General features: G+C 38.6%; 1 protein-coding gene across 1 annotated transcript in view; it reads left to right on the forward strand.

Moving 5' to 3' along the window:
* The first annotated feature begins 1,163 nt into the window (after nt 1-1,163).
* Nucleotides 1,164-15,009, forward strand: part of LOC126075019 (prostaglandin-E(2) 9-reductase-like) — an 82,134-nt gene continuing 68,288 nt past the window's right edge. Inside the window, exon 1 of the mRNA XM_049882083.1 lies at nt 1,164-1,305. Coding sequence (XP_049738040.1) covers nt 1,222-1,305 — 84 coding nt within the window. The 5' untranslated portion in view covers nt 1,164-1,221. The remainder of the gene's footprint in view (nt 1,306-15,009) is intronic.

A 15,009-nucleotide genomic window follows, 5' to 3' on the forward strand; every position in this document is an offset into this window, starting at 1 on the left:
CAGTATCCACAGGAGAATAAAAAATCACACATGGTCCTACATTCAGATATAATTGCTGTTAACAGTTTGGGGCATTGCCCTCCCATTAATTCACATTATGCTACCATACAACTTTATTCTATATGCACAATACATATTCTGCTTTTCTAATCAACACATTAATATCCTTTTGTTCTATATTTTTTAATTCTTCCTAAATACAGTATTTATATTTTTCATTTTTAATGGCTTCATGATATTCCCTGATATCAGTGCATCCTAGCATTCCCCCAAATTCATAGCAATTTCAGACGATTCCAGTTTTTTTTCTTTTGTAAACACTGCAGAGCAAGATCATAAGTTCCATACAATATGTATAGTTCTATATAACATTTTTGACTACTCTGTGATACTTTTCTAGAACCTATGACACTGGGTAAAAGATAGAAAGCCACTCTAGAGCTCTGGCTGCATATTGCAAAATTATGTTAATCACTCATTCTCCTGGAAGCAAAATGATGTTAATTATTTATAATTCAGAAAGCACCATGCCAGACTGTCTTTTTCAGTCGAAGCCTTGTGAAGTCAGGATATTCTTATTGCAGAACAAAGGAAGCAGAAACAGATATAACTTTGTAGATGGGAAAATTAAAATGATAATTTTTCTTTTAATTTCTGCTTTTGATTATTGAAACTCAACGTTTTAAAAATAGCTCATGACTCATTTGTTTAAATTGCATGTGTGTGTGTGTGTGTGGTCTAAGATATTTTAATGTTTCCAATGGTGCACCATCACGAAGGGGCATCACTATCAGCAAAAAATAAGCGAGAGTTAGCATATGGAGGTTTCTACTTACTCAGCAAATACCTTCTAATAATTTAGGATAATGTGTGGTAGATCTGAAGAGAAAACTTACAAACCCAAGATATTAATTGTTATAGAATAACTAAGAATTTATCATTATGGAACAATTAAGAATTCTCTTTAAAAAAAGGCAATTAGTCATGCAAGGGCAATTCTATTTCTACTCCAAAACATGAAAAAAAAAAAAAGAAAAACCCATTGCCATGGAGTCAATTCTGACTCACTCCTTGGAATACTTCTTTAATCTTGGCCCCTCCTACATAACCTTTAAGTAACAATTGACCAGGGAAATTGGAGTGTTGCGTTCCTGTTGCTCGTCTCTCTGGGAAAGCAGACTAAAGAAAACAGGTTCCACTTAGTCAGGACAGTGACAGAAGATGGATCTCAAACATCAACGTGTGAAACTAAGTGATGGTCACTTCATTCCTGTCCTGGGATTTGGCACCTATGCATCAGCAGAGGTAAGGATAGTGGTCTTGGAGTTGAAAATTCAAATGAAAACAGCCCCAGGATGAGTGGGAGCTGACCTGAGTTGTCACATTCCCAGTTCCTGAGTGACTCTGGGGGATTCACTGAGGTCTCAGTTCCACCAGGCTACAGCTATTCCACGGATAAAGTAGAAGGTAGACAGGCTTCACTCAGTGCTTCTGGGTCTGATGTGTGCTCATCTACAGGTTATTCTGGGCATTGGTTTTTCCATAGATGTCACAGTTTATCAGAAGAGATAAACCTAGTGATCAAGAGCACTGCCTGCCAGCTGCCTTGCACTGAGACTGATTGCAATGGGAGGGGTTTCTGTGTAGAGTTCTATAAACCAAGAAATCTTTCCTCCTACCAAGGAGACATAAGGCACAGTAATATTCCAGGTAAAAGGTCCTGGAAATGAAGGTGCATGATGAGTTGTGGGGGATAATTTGAGTTTTGGTGCTGAGCACTGGGCAACAAATTGTGTGCCTGGACTGAGCCTACTTTCCTTCATATGTCTCTCACTGCTGGGAAACTCATCCTGGAAGGAAAGATGACACCTTTTTAGGGGAAATGGTACAGTCCTAAAAGACCAACTCTTCAATTCCTGGTCCTTGTTAAAGCACATTAGATTTGAAACAAATAGGTAGAGTTTGTCCCCTCATAGGAGAAAGAGCAAAGGGGACAAGTCACTAGACTAGAAACCAGATAGTTTGCATTCCAAATTTGTCTTTCAGACCACTTAGCTGTGTGACAAGGGACTACTGACTGAACTTTTGTGTCTCTCTTTTCTCATCTGTAATATAGAAGGAAATATTCAAAAGACATTATGAAGGATAAGTGACAGGTATTGACTACTCAGTAGTGCAAAGGAAGATGAGGGAGAGGGAAGGTGCAAGGACAGCCCTGAGGCTTCAGACTTGGTAACTTCCTCCTGCAGTTATACCTAAGGAAGGAGCGTGGCTGGGGGCCCTCAGAGGGCAGCAAGGACTGGGTCTGTAGTTCCCGGTGATTAGGTTGAGAAACAAAGCTTCCTAAATACTTAAAAAGACATGAAAAGTATTTTTTTTTTCATTTTTCTTTTTGTCCTTTATCAAAAGCACTCTAATATTGGTGTTCAGCTTTTAGTAGACAAACCAGTGAGTTTACATTCCACTATTATCACATCTTCTCTAATTTAATTGGCCTTGATTATCAGCCCAGACACCTACTTTACTAATCCCTTAAGTCTACAGTTTCTTTCCTATCTATGGATCTATATCCTAGACTATGCACTTTTTGTGTGTGTGTGTTTTAGGTGAAAGCTTATAACTTATGTTAATTTCTCATACAAAAATTTATGCACATATTGTTTTGTGACATTAGTCTCAATCCCCACAATGTGACAGCATACTCTCCCTTTCCACCCCAGGTTCCCCATTCAATTAGTTACTGTCCCTTTCTGCCTTCTCAACCAGCCTCCAGACAGGAGCCACCCATGTGGTCTTGTGTATCTGATTGAACTAAGAAGCACACTCCTCATGTGTATTATTTTTTGTTATAGTCCTGTCTAACCTTTGTCTGAGAAATGGGCTTCAGGAATGGTTTCAGTGCTGGGTTAAAAGAGCATCTAGGGGCCATAGCTTTGGGAGTTCTTCCAGCTTCTGTCAGAAAATTACGTCTGGTCTTTTTATGTGAATTTGAGCTTTGCTCTGCACTTTTTTCCAGCTCCGTCCATGGCTCTCTGTTGTGTTTCCTGCCAGGGCATTCACTGGTGGTAACTGGGCCCCATCTAGTTCTTCTGGTCTCAGGCTAGTTTATGTGGTTCTTTAGTCTCATAGGCTAATATTTTTCTTGTGTCTTTGGTGTTCTTCTCCTTTGCTCCAAGTGGGATGGGACCAATTGATGCATCTTAGATGGCCACTTGCAAGCTTTTAAGACCCCAGAGGAAACTCACCAAAGTGGGATGCAGAATATTTTCTTAATAAACTTTGTTATGCCAGTTGACCTACATGCCCCCCAAAACTACAGCCCCAGGCCCCAGCCCCAGCTACTTAGTCTCTCAAAGTGTTTAGATGTGTTCAGGAAACTTCTTAGCTTTTGCTTTGGTCCAGTTGTGCTGACTTCCCCTGTATTTCCCTTCACAGAACATGGTTCTTGTCTACCATCTAGTTAGTGAATTTTCCTCCACTCTCCTCACCGTTGTAACCATCAAATAACTTTTTTAAATGAGTTGGAGAAACAAATCACCAACTTCATTTGGAAGGGGAAGATTTTTTTGATAATTAAAGCAGTACTGAAAAACAAGAAAAAAGTGGGAGGCCTCACACCACCTGATTTCAGAATGTATTATACTGCCACAGTAGTCAAAACAGCATAGTACTGGCACAACAGTAGATACATAGACCAATGGGACAGAATCGAGAATCCAGACATAAATCCATCCACATATGAGCAGCTGATATTTGACAAAAGCTCAAAGTCTGTTAAATGGGGAAAAGACAGTCCCTTTAACAAATGGTGCTGGCATAACTGGATATCCTTCTGTAAAAAAATTAAACAAGATCCATAGCTCACACCACGCACAAAAACTAACTCAAAATGGATCAAAACCTACGTATAAAATCTAAAACAATAAAGATCATGGAGGAAAAAAATAGGAAAATCTAGGAGCCCTAATACATGGTATAAACAGTATACAAAATATTACTAACAATGCCCAAACACGAGAAGAGAAACTAGATAACTGGGAGCTCCTAAAAATCAAACACGATCATCCAAAGACTTCAACAAAAGAGTAAAAAGACTACCTACAGACTGGGAAAAAGTTTTTGGCTATAACAAATCCGATCAGCATCTGATCTCCAAAATCTACATAATACTGCAAAAACTCAACAACAAAAAGACAAATGACCCAATTAAAAAATGGGCAAAGGATATGAACAGGCACTTCACCTAAGAAGATATTCAGGCAGCTAACAGATACATGAGGAAATGTTTACGATTATTAGCCATTAAAACCCAGTACCCGGTGCTGTCGAGTCGATTGGAGAGATGCAAATTAAAACTAAAATGAGATACCATCTCACCCCAACAAAGCTGGCATTAATCCAAAAAGCACAAAATAATAGGTGTTGCAGACGATGTGGAGAAACTGGAACACTTATACACTGCAGGTGGGGATGTAAAATGGTACAATCACTTTGGAAATCAATCTGGGGCTTCCTTAAAAAGCTAGAAATAGAACTACCATAGGATCCAACAATCTCACTCCTTGGAATATATCCTAGAGAAATAAGAGCCTTTACATGAACAGATATATGCACACCCATGTTCATTGCAGCAGTGTTTGCAATAGCAAAAAGTTGGAAGCAACCAAGTTACCCATCAACGGATGAATGGATAAATAAATTATAGTATATTTACATAATGGAATACTACACAATGATTCTGAACAATGATGAATCCCTGAAGCACTGCATAACATAGAGGAATCTGGAAGGCATTATGCTGAGTGAAATTAGTCAGTTGCAAAAGGAAAAATATTGTATGAGACCACTATTACAAGAACTCAAGAAAAAGTTTAAGCACAAAGGAAAATATCCTTTGATGGTTACATGGGTGGGGAGGGAGGAAGAGGTTGTTGTTGTTGTTAGGTGCCGTCGAGTCGGTTCCGACTCATAGCGACCCTATGCACAACAGAATGAAACACTGCCCTGTCCTAAGCCATCCTTACAATCATTGTTATGCTTGAGCTCATTGTTGCAGCCACTGTGTCAATTCACCTCATTGAGGGTCTTCCTCTTTTCCACTGACCCTGTACTCTGCCAAGCATGATGTTCTTCTCCAGGGGCTGATCCCTTCTGACAATATGTCCAAAGTATGTAAGACGCAGTCTCGTCATCCTTGCTTCTAAAGAGCATTCTGGTTGTACTTCTTCTGAGACAGATTTGTTCGTTCTTTTGGTAGTCCATGGTATATTCGATATTCTTCGGCAATACCACAATTCAAAGGCATCAATTCTTCGGTCTTCCTTATTTATTGTCCAACTTTCATATGCATATGATGCAATTGAAAATACCATGGCTTGGGTCAGGTGCACCTTAGTCTTCAAGGTGACATCTTTGCTCTTCAACACTTTAAAGAGGTCTTTTGCAGCAGATTTACCAATGCAACGCATCTTTTGATTTCTTGACTGCTGCTTCCATGGCTGTAGATTGTGGATCCAAGTAAAATAAAGTCCTTGACAACTTCAATCTTTTCTCTGTTTATCATGATGTTGCTCATTGGTCCAGTTGTGAGGATTTTCCTTTCCTTTATGTTGAGGTGCAAGCTGTACTGAAGGCTCTGGTCTTTGATCTTCATTAGTAAGTGCTTCAAGTCCTCTTCACTTTCAGCAAACAAGGTTGAAGAAGGGGTGTATTCATTAATTAGATAGTAGACAAGAACTATTTTAGGTAAAGGAAAAGACAACACACAACACAGGGGAGTTCAGCACAACTGGAATAAACCAAAAGCAAAGAAGTTCCCTAAATACAACTGAACACTTTGAAGGCCAGAGTAGCAGGGACAGGGGTCTGGGAAACATGGTTTCAGGGGACATCTAGGTCAATTGGCATAACAAAATGCATTAAGGAAACGTTATGCATCCCACTTTTTTTTTTTTTATGCATCCCACTTTGCTGAGTGGCATCTAAGGTCTTTGGCGCTAGTAAGTGGCCATCTAAGAAGCATCAGTAAGTCGCAACCCAGCTGGAGCAAAGGAGAATGAAGAACACAAAAGACACAAGATAAATATGATCCCAAAAGACAGAAAGGGCCACATACACCATAGACTCCATCATCCTTATTCTGGAAGTTCTGGGTGGTGCACTGCTACCACCAATGACTACCCTGATAGGAAACACAACAGAGAATTCCTGATGGAGCAGGAGGACAGTGGGATGCAGAGCTCAAATTCTTGTAAAAACACCAACTTAATGGTCTGACTGAGACTGGAGGGATCCCAGGAGTCATGGCCCCCAGACCCTCTGTTAGCCCAAGACTGGAATCTTTTCCGAAACCAACTCTTCAGAGAGGGATTGGACTGGACTTATAAGACAGAAAATGATACTGGTGACGAGTGAGCTTCTTGGGTCAAGTAGACACGTAAGACTATGTGGGCAGCTCTTGCCTGGAGGTGAGATGAGAAGGCAGAGTGGGACAGGAGCTGTATGAATGACGTGGGGAATACAGGGTAGAGTGGGGGAGTGTTCTTTCACTTTAGGGGGAGAGCAGCTAGGGGTGCTTAGCAATGTGTGTACAAGTTTTTGTATGAGAGACTGACTTCATTAGTAAACTTGCTGAAAGCACAATAAAAAAAAGAAAGAAATCAAAGGATGCATTGCATTGGACAAATCGGTTGCAAAGGACTTCTTTAAACTGTCGAAAAGCAAAGATGTTACTTTGAGGACTAAGGTGTGCCTTAGTGTTTTCAATGCCTCATATCCATGGGAAAGCTGGACAATGCATAAGAAAGACCAAAGAAGAACTGATGCTTTTGAATTGTGGTGTTGGCTAAGAATATTGAATATACCATGTACTGCCAAAGAATGAGCAAATTTGTCTTGAAAGGAGTACAACCAGAATGCTCCTTAGAAGCAAGTACGGCTAGACTTTGTCTCACATACTTTGGACACGTTATCAGAAGGGATCAGGCTCTGGAGAAAGGCATCATGCTTAGTAAAGTAGGTGGTCAGTGAAAAAGAGGAAGACCCTCAATGAGATGGACTGACTCAGTGGCTACAATGATGAGCTCAAGCATAGCAAGAATTGTGAGGATGGTGCAGGACCAAGCAGTGTTTTGTTCTGTTGTGCATAGGGTCACTAGAAGTTGGAACCAACTCGACGGCATCTGACAACGACAACAATGGAGGAATTTGGTAAAGCTGGAGGGTACAAGGTCAACAAACCAAAACTAGTTGGGTTTCTAGACAGCAGTAACGAGAAATCTGAAAATGAAATTAAAGAAATGAGTCCACTCACAATAGCATCTAAGAGAATAACATATTTAGGAATAAACGTAGCCAGAGATATGAAGGACTTATACAATGACAATTATAAAGCACTGCTGAGATAGATTAAAGAAGACTTAAATAAATGGAAAGATTTTCCATTTTCAAGGATTGGAAGATTTACAGTTGTTCAGATGTTAGTACTGCTCAAAGGGATCTACAGATTCAACTCAATCCCAATCAAAATTCCGTCAGCCTTTTTTACAGAAATGGGAACACCAATCTTCAACTTTATATCAAATGATAAGGTGTCAAACAGCTAAAGCAATGTTGGAGAGAAATACAGCAGAGGAGGACTCACTCTTCCTGATTTTAAAACATAATTTACAGCTACAGTAATCAAAACAGCCTGGTACTGGTAAGCAATAGGCACATAGGCCAATGAAATAGAATTGAGAGCTCAAATATAAGCCTACACATCTGTGGTCAAATGATTTTGACAGAGTGTTGAATTTATTTGATGGGAAAATAGAGTCTCTTCAAAAATGGTGTTGGGAAAATTGGATTTTCACATACAATAAAATAAAACAGGATCCATGACTCACACCATACACAAAGAAGTTCAAAATGGATTAAGGACCTGAATGTGTGAACTTAAACATAAAATTATTAGAAGAGCATGCAGGGGCAAGATGATTGGGCCTAGCTTTTAAAAATGAATTATCTACTATAATAACAAAAAACACAAAGAGCAAAAGACAAAAAAAAAAGAAAAAAAATGAATTAAGTGGAACCTTGTAAAAATTAACTTTTGTTCATCAAAAGACTTGACAAAAAAAGTGAAAACACAAGATATTGAATGACAGTATATCTTTGAAAAACCATACATCCAATAAGAATCTAATAACCAAAATATATATAAAACTTCAAAAACTTAAGTACAAAAAAATACATATAACCCAATCATAAAACAGACAAAGGGTTGGAATAGATACTTCACTGAAGAGGACATTCAAATGACCACCAAATACACAAAAAGGTGCTCAATTTCATTAGCTATCAGTCAGGTGCAAATCAAAACCACAATGAGGTACCATTGAACTCCCCCTGGATTACTAAAATTAACAAGACAGAAAATAAAAAATGTTAGACATGATGGGAGGAAATTGGAATCCTTAACCATTGCTGGTGGAAGTGCAAAATGGTACAGCCATTCTGGGAAACAGGGTGGCAGTTCCTCAAAAAACTAACAGACCTCACGTATAAAAGGGCAAGAACAGACAAACATATAGATACCCAAGTTTATTAGCGATTATTAGGGGACGGTGGGAGGGGAAAATGCAGTTATTGCATATGTAGCTCTGAGTTTTGGTTTAAGGTGATGCTAAAATCACATTGCTTAAGGGTAGGTTTGCACAGCTGATTAATTGCTATCAATAAGTTGAACACCTACAAGAAGTTTTGGATAGATATATTTACAAGGATGACAGAAAAAACAAAAAACAGCTGCTGAGGCTGCTATGTACAGCCATACATCTTATGGAATTTGATTCCTCCATTTGGAGGTTTTAGGCCATGGTTTCATGTAACATCACAGTTAATTGTCCTAATAACGTGTTTAGGGGTTCTGTTCCACCGCCTAGTTCATTTCATAGTGCTTGAGACCTTAAAAGCTTGCTGGTGGCCATCCAAGGCACAACAATTGGTCTCTATGTGTCTGGAGAAACAGAGGAAGGATTCTCAAACAGAAGGAAGAAATAAAATGTCTTTGCTAACTGCCTCCGTGAACAACTACCTCCTTTGCCATGAGGCCAGAAGAACTGGATGGTGCTTGGTTATCATTACCGAACATTTTGATCAAAACTTCTGTGGAAAAATCTTGATCAAAAAGGGGGTGGGGATATGCAGAATACAATTCAAATTCTCATGGAATACGGTCCTTATGGAGCCATGGAGGCTGGATGAAAACCTGAAACTATTGCCCTGGCAATATTAAACCTTAAAACAAAAATATCCCTTGAAGTCTTCTTAAAACTAAACAACAGTTTAGCTTTACTAGTAAAGAATGTCTGCCTTGAGCATTATGCTCTTCCAAGATCTATGCATATGGGATCAAACTGACAACAGAAAATTGAAAGATAAGACTCATAAAAGGGAAATGAGTTTATGTTAATGGGGCAGGAACAACTCAGGAAAGGAGAGAGAGAATGGTTGCACAACTCCAAGAATGTAATCAATGTCACTGAATTTTACACGTAGAAAGTATTGGATAGGTGTATGTTTTGCTGTATATATGAAATAATAACAAGATAAATCATACAAAAATTAAAAAGATACAAATGGAGAAAAAAATCCTAATAATAATAGATACATAGGTAACTCCATTATACATGTTTTCTCCCTAAAGAATAAAAGCAAACAAACAACAACAAAAAACCGAATAGACATAGAGACACACACAGGGAGAAGACATGTGAGGAAGACTGTACAAGCAAAGGAACACCAAGGATCCCGTGCAGACACAGGAAACTAGCAGGGAGGCCTAGAGAAAGAACTGACATGGCTGAAACTCTCATTTGAACGTTTAACCCCCAGAATAGTAACAAAAAATTTTTTTGTTTTTCTTTGAAGCCACCCACTTGTGGTATTTATTTGTTCCAACAGCACTGTTGTTGTTGTTAGGTGCCATCAAGCCGTTTCCGACCCAGAGCTACCCTATGTACAGCAGAATATAACACTGTCCAGTGGTGCCCCATCCTCACAATCATTGTTATGTTTGAGCCCATTGTTTGTACTGTGTAGACGCATCTCCGTGAGGGTCTTCCTCTCTTTTTTGCTACCCTCTACTTTAGGAAGCGTGATGTCTTATCCAAGGAGTGGTCCCTTCTGATAACATGTTCCAAGTATGTGAAACATAGTCTTGCCATCCTTGCTTCTAATGCACATTCTGGCTGTACTTCTTTCAAGATAGATTTGTTCGTTCTTCTGGCAGTCCATAGTATATTCAATATTCTTCACCAACGCCATAATCCAAAAGCTTCAATTCTTCTTCCGTCTTCCTTATTCATTGCCCAGGTTTCATGTGCATATGAGGTGATGAAAACACCATGGCTTGAGTCAGGTGCACCTTAATCCTTAAAGTGACATCTTTGCTTTCAACACTGTAAAGAGGTCTCTTGCAGCACCTATGCCCACTGCTATATGTTGTTTGATATCTTGACTGCTGCTTCCATGGGTGTTGATTGTGGATCCGAGGAAAATGAAATCCTTTACAACTTCAATACTTTCTCTTTCATCATGATGTTGCTTACTGGTCCAGTTGTGAGGATTTTTGTTTTCTTTATGTTGAGGTGTAATCCATACTGAAGTCTGTGGTCTTTGAATTTAATTAGTAAGCACTTTATGTTCCCTTCACTTTAAGCAAGCAAGGTTGTGTCGTCTGCATAATATAGGTTGTTAATGGGTCTTCCGCCAATCCTGATGCCCCAGTCTTCTTCATATACTCCAGCTTCTCAGGTTACTTGCTCAGGGTACAGATTGAACAAGCATGGTGAAACGATGCAGCCCTGACACACACCTTTCCTAACTTTAAACCATATGGTATTCCCTTGTTCTGTTCGAATGACTGCCTATTGATCTGAGTACAAAGTCCTCATGTGCACAATCAACTGCTCTGGAATTCTCAGACTTTGCAATGTTATCCATAATTTGTTATGATTCGCACAGTCAAATGCCTTTGCATAGTCAATACAATACAGGTAAACACCTTTCTGGTTGTCTCTACATTCAGCCAAGAGAGTTCTGACATCAGCAATAATACCCTATATTCTACATTCTCTTCTGAATATGGCTTGAAATCTGGCAGTTCCCTGGTACAACCATTTTTTAATCATCTTCGGCCAAATTTTTATGTGCATGTGATATTAGTGATATTGTTAGATAATTTCTGCATTCTATTGGACCAGTTTTCTTTGGAATGGGCACAAATATGGATCTCTTCCATTTGATTGGCCAAGTAGCTGTCTTCCAAATTTCATGGCATAGTCGAGTGACCAACTCCAGTTCTGCATCCGTTTGGTAAAATATCTTATTTATTTGTTTGTTTGTTTTTATTGTATTTTAGATGAAGTTTACAGAACAAACTAGTTTCCTATCAGTTAGTACACACGTTGTTCTATGACACTGGTTAACAAACCCATGACATGTCAGCACTCTGCCTTCTCAACCTTGTGTTTCTTATTACCAGCTTTCCTATTTCATCCTGCCTTCCAGTCCCTGCCCCAGGGCTGGTGCGCCCCTTTACTCTTCTTTTGTTCCATGGGCCTGTTCAATTCGGCTGCAAGTTGAACCTCAGGAGTGACCTCATTACTGAGCTGAAAGAGTGACCGGGGGCCATACTCTCAGCGTTTCTCTAGTCTCTGTCAGGCCAGCAAGTCTGGTCTTTCTTTTTAGTCAGAATTTTGTTCTACGTTTTTCTCCAGCTCTGTCTGGGACCCTCTATTGTGACCCCTGTCAGAGCGGTTAGTGGTGGTAGCCGGACACCATCTCGTTGTTCTGGACTCAATCTGGTGGAGGCCATGGTAGGTGTGGTCCATTAGTCCTTTGGACTAATCTTTCCCTTGTATCTTTAATTTTGTTCACTCTTCCTTGCTCCGGAAAGGGTAAGACCAGTGGAGTATCCTAGATGGCTGCTCACAGGCTTTTAAGACCCTAGACACCACTCATCAAAATAGAATGTAGAACATTTTCTTTATAAACTATATTATGCCAATTGAGCTAGAAATTCCTTGAGATCATGGTCCCCATAGCCCTCATCCCAGCAACTGGTCCCTCAGGGAGTTTGGATATGTCTATGGAGCTTCCATGATCTTGCCTTGTACAGGTTGTGCTGGCTTCCCCGGTATTGTGTACTTATTACCCTTTACCAAAGTCTCCACTTATCTTTTGTCTATTAAGTGTTTTTCCATCCCCACCCTTCCTCTCCTTCATAACCATCAAAGATTGATTCTTTTTGTATGTAAACGTTTTCATGAGTATTTAGAGTAGTGGTTTCATATAGGATTTGTCCTTTTGTAATTGACTTATTTCACTCAGCATAATGTCCTCCAGATTCATCCATGTTATGAAATGCTTCACAGATTCATCACTGTTCTTTATGGTTGTGCAATACTCCATTGAGTATATATACCGCAGTTTGTTTACCCATTCTTCTGTTGATGGGCATCTAGGCTGTTTCCATCTTCTTGCTATTGTGAACAACACTGCAATGAACATGGGTGTGCCTATGTCTGTCCTTGTGATGACTCACTTCTCTAGGATATATTCCTAGGAGTGGAATTGCTGGATCTACTGTATTTCTCTTCCTAGCTTTCTAAGGAAGTACCATATCATTTTCCAAAATGGTTATATCATTTTTCATTCCCACCAGCAGTGCATAAGAGTTCTGATCTCCCCACAGCCTCTCCAACATGTAATACTTGCTGTTTTATTGATTCATGCCAGCAATGCAGGGGTGAAATGGTATCTCATTGTGGTTTCAATTTGCATTTTGTCTGATGGCTGCAGATCATCAGCATTTCCTCATGTGTCTGTTGGCCGCTTGAATGTCTTCTTTGGTGAAGTGTCTGTTCATTTCCTTTACCCATTTTTTTTATTGGATTATTTGTCTTTTTGTTGTAGAGGTGTTGGATTTACTGTAGATTTTAGAGATTACACCATTGCCTGATTTGTAACAGTCAAAAAAATTTTTTTCCAGTCTGTAGGTTCTCTTTTTACTTTTTTGGTGAAGTCTTTTGATGAGCATAAGTGTTTAATTTTTAGAAGATGTAGCTTATCCTCTGAAGCTTTTTTGTTGTTGGTTGTGGTTTGTATCATGTTAATGCCGTGTATTAGGGCCTCAAGTGTTGATCCTATTTTTTCCTGTATGAACTTCATAGTTTTTGGCTTTATGTTTAGGTCTTTAATCCATTTTGAGTTAGTTTTTGTATATGGTGTGAGGCATGGGTCCTGTTTCATTTTTTTGCAGATGGACATCCAGTTTGTCCAGCATCATTTGTTAAAAAGACTGTCTTTTCCCCATTTAATGGACTTTGGGCACAAAAAAAAAAAAAAAAAAACTTTTTTTTTGGGCACATGTTGAAGATCAGGTGACCATAGGTGGATGGATTTACATCTGGGTTCTCAATTCTGTTCCATTGGTCAATGTATCTGTTGTCATACCAGTACCAGGCTGTTTTGACTACTGTAGCTGTATAGTAGGTTCTGAGATCAGGTAGTGAGAGTCCTCCTACTTTATTCTTCTTCAGTAGTGCTTTACTTATTTGGGCCTTCTTCCCTTTTCATATAAAATTAATGATAAGTTTTTCCATCTCTTTAAAGAATGTTGGTATTTGGATCGGGATTGCATTGTATTTGTAAATCGCTTTGGGTAGGATTGTCATTTTCACAATGTTGAGTCTACATTCCATGAGCATGGTATGTTTTTCCATTTATGTAGATCTGTTTTGATTTTTTGCAGTAGTGTTTTCTCGATTTCTTTGTATAGGTCTATTACATCCATGGTTAGATTTATTCCCAAGTATTTTATTTTGGGGGGCTTTTATTATAAATGGTATGGTTTTCCTGATTTCCTTTTCATCCTTCTCTTTATTGGTGTATAGGAATCCAACTGATTTTTGTATGTTTAACTTGTATCCTGCTGATTTGCTGAATCTTACTATTAGTTCCAGTAGTTTTCTCAAGGAGTCTTTTGGGTTTTGTATGTATAGTATCATATCATCTGCAAATAGGGACAATTTAACTTCTTCAATGCCAATTTGGATGCCCTTTATTTCTGTTTCTTGCCTTATTGCTCTAGCTAGGACTTCCAACACAGTGTTAAATAGGAGTGGTAATAAAGGGCATCCTTGCCTTGTTCCTGTTCTCAAGGGGGATGTTTTTAGCCTCTCTCCTTTCAGAATGATATTATCCGTTGGTTTTGCATAGATGCCATTTACTATGTTCAGAAATTTTACTTCTATACCTATTTTATTGAGAGTTTTTACCAGAAATGGATGATGGACTCTGTTGAATACCCTTTCTGCATCTATTAAGATGATCATGTGATTCTTTTCTTTCTTTTTATTTATTTGATGGATTACATTGATTGGTTTTCTAATGTTGAGCCATCCTTGCATACCTGATATGAATCCTACTTGGTCATGGTGTAGTATTTTTTTGATATGATCTTGAATTCTATTGGCTAGAATTTTGTTGAGAGTTTTTGCATGTATATTCATGAGAGATATTGGTCTGTAATTTTCTTTTTTGTGGTATCTTTGCCTGGTTTTGGTATCAAAGTTATGTTGGCTTCATAAAATGAATTTGGAAGTATCAATTCCTTTTCTATGTTCTGAAATAGTTTGAGAAGTATGGTGTAAGCTCTTCTCTGAATGTTTGGTATAATTCTCCAGTGAAGCAATCTGGGCCAGGGCATTTTTTTTGGTGGAAGTTTTTTTTTTTTTTTTTTTACTTACCTTTTCAATCACTTATCTTGTTATGGGTCTGTTCAGATTTTCAGCATCACTTTGTCTTTGTTTGGGTAGGTAATGTGTTTCTAGAAATTTCTTCATTTCCTCTACATTTTCAAATTTGTTCTACAGTTTTTTTTTTATTTTAATTTTGCTTTAAGTGAAAGTTTACAAAACAGATCAGTCTCTCACACAAAACTTATATACGCCTTGCTACATA

The sequence above is a fragment of the Elephas maximus genome, chromosome 4 (assembly GCF_024166365.1).
Source record: "Elephas maximus indicus isolate mEleMax1 chromosome 4, mEleMax1 primary haplotype, whole genome shotgun sequence".
NCBI lineage: Eukaryota > Metazoa > Chordata > Mammalia > Proboscidea > Elephantidae > Elephas > Elephas maximus.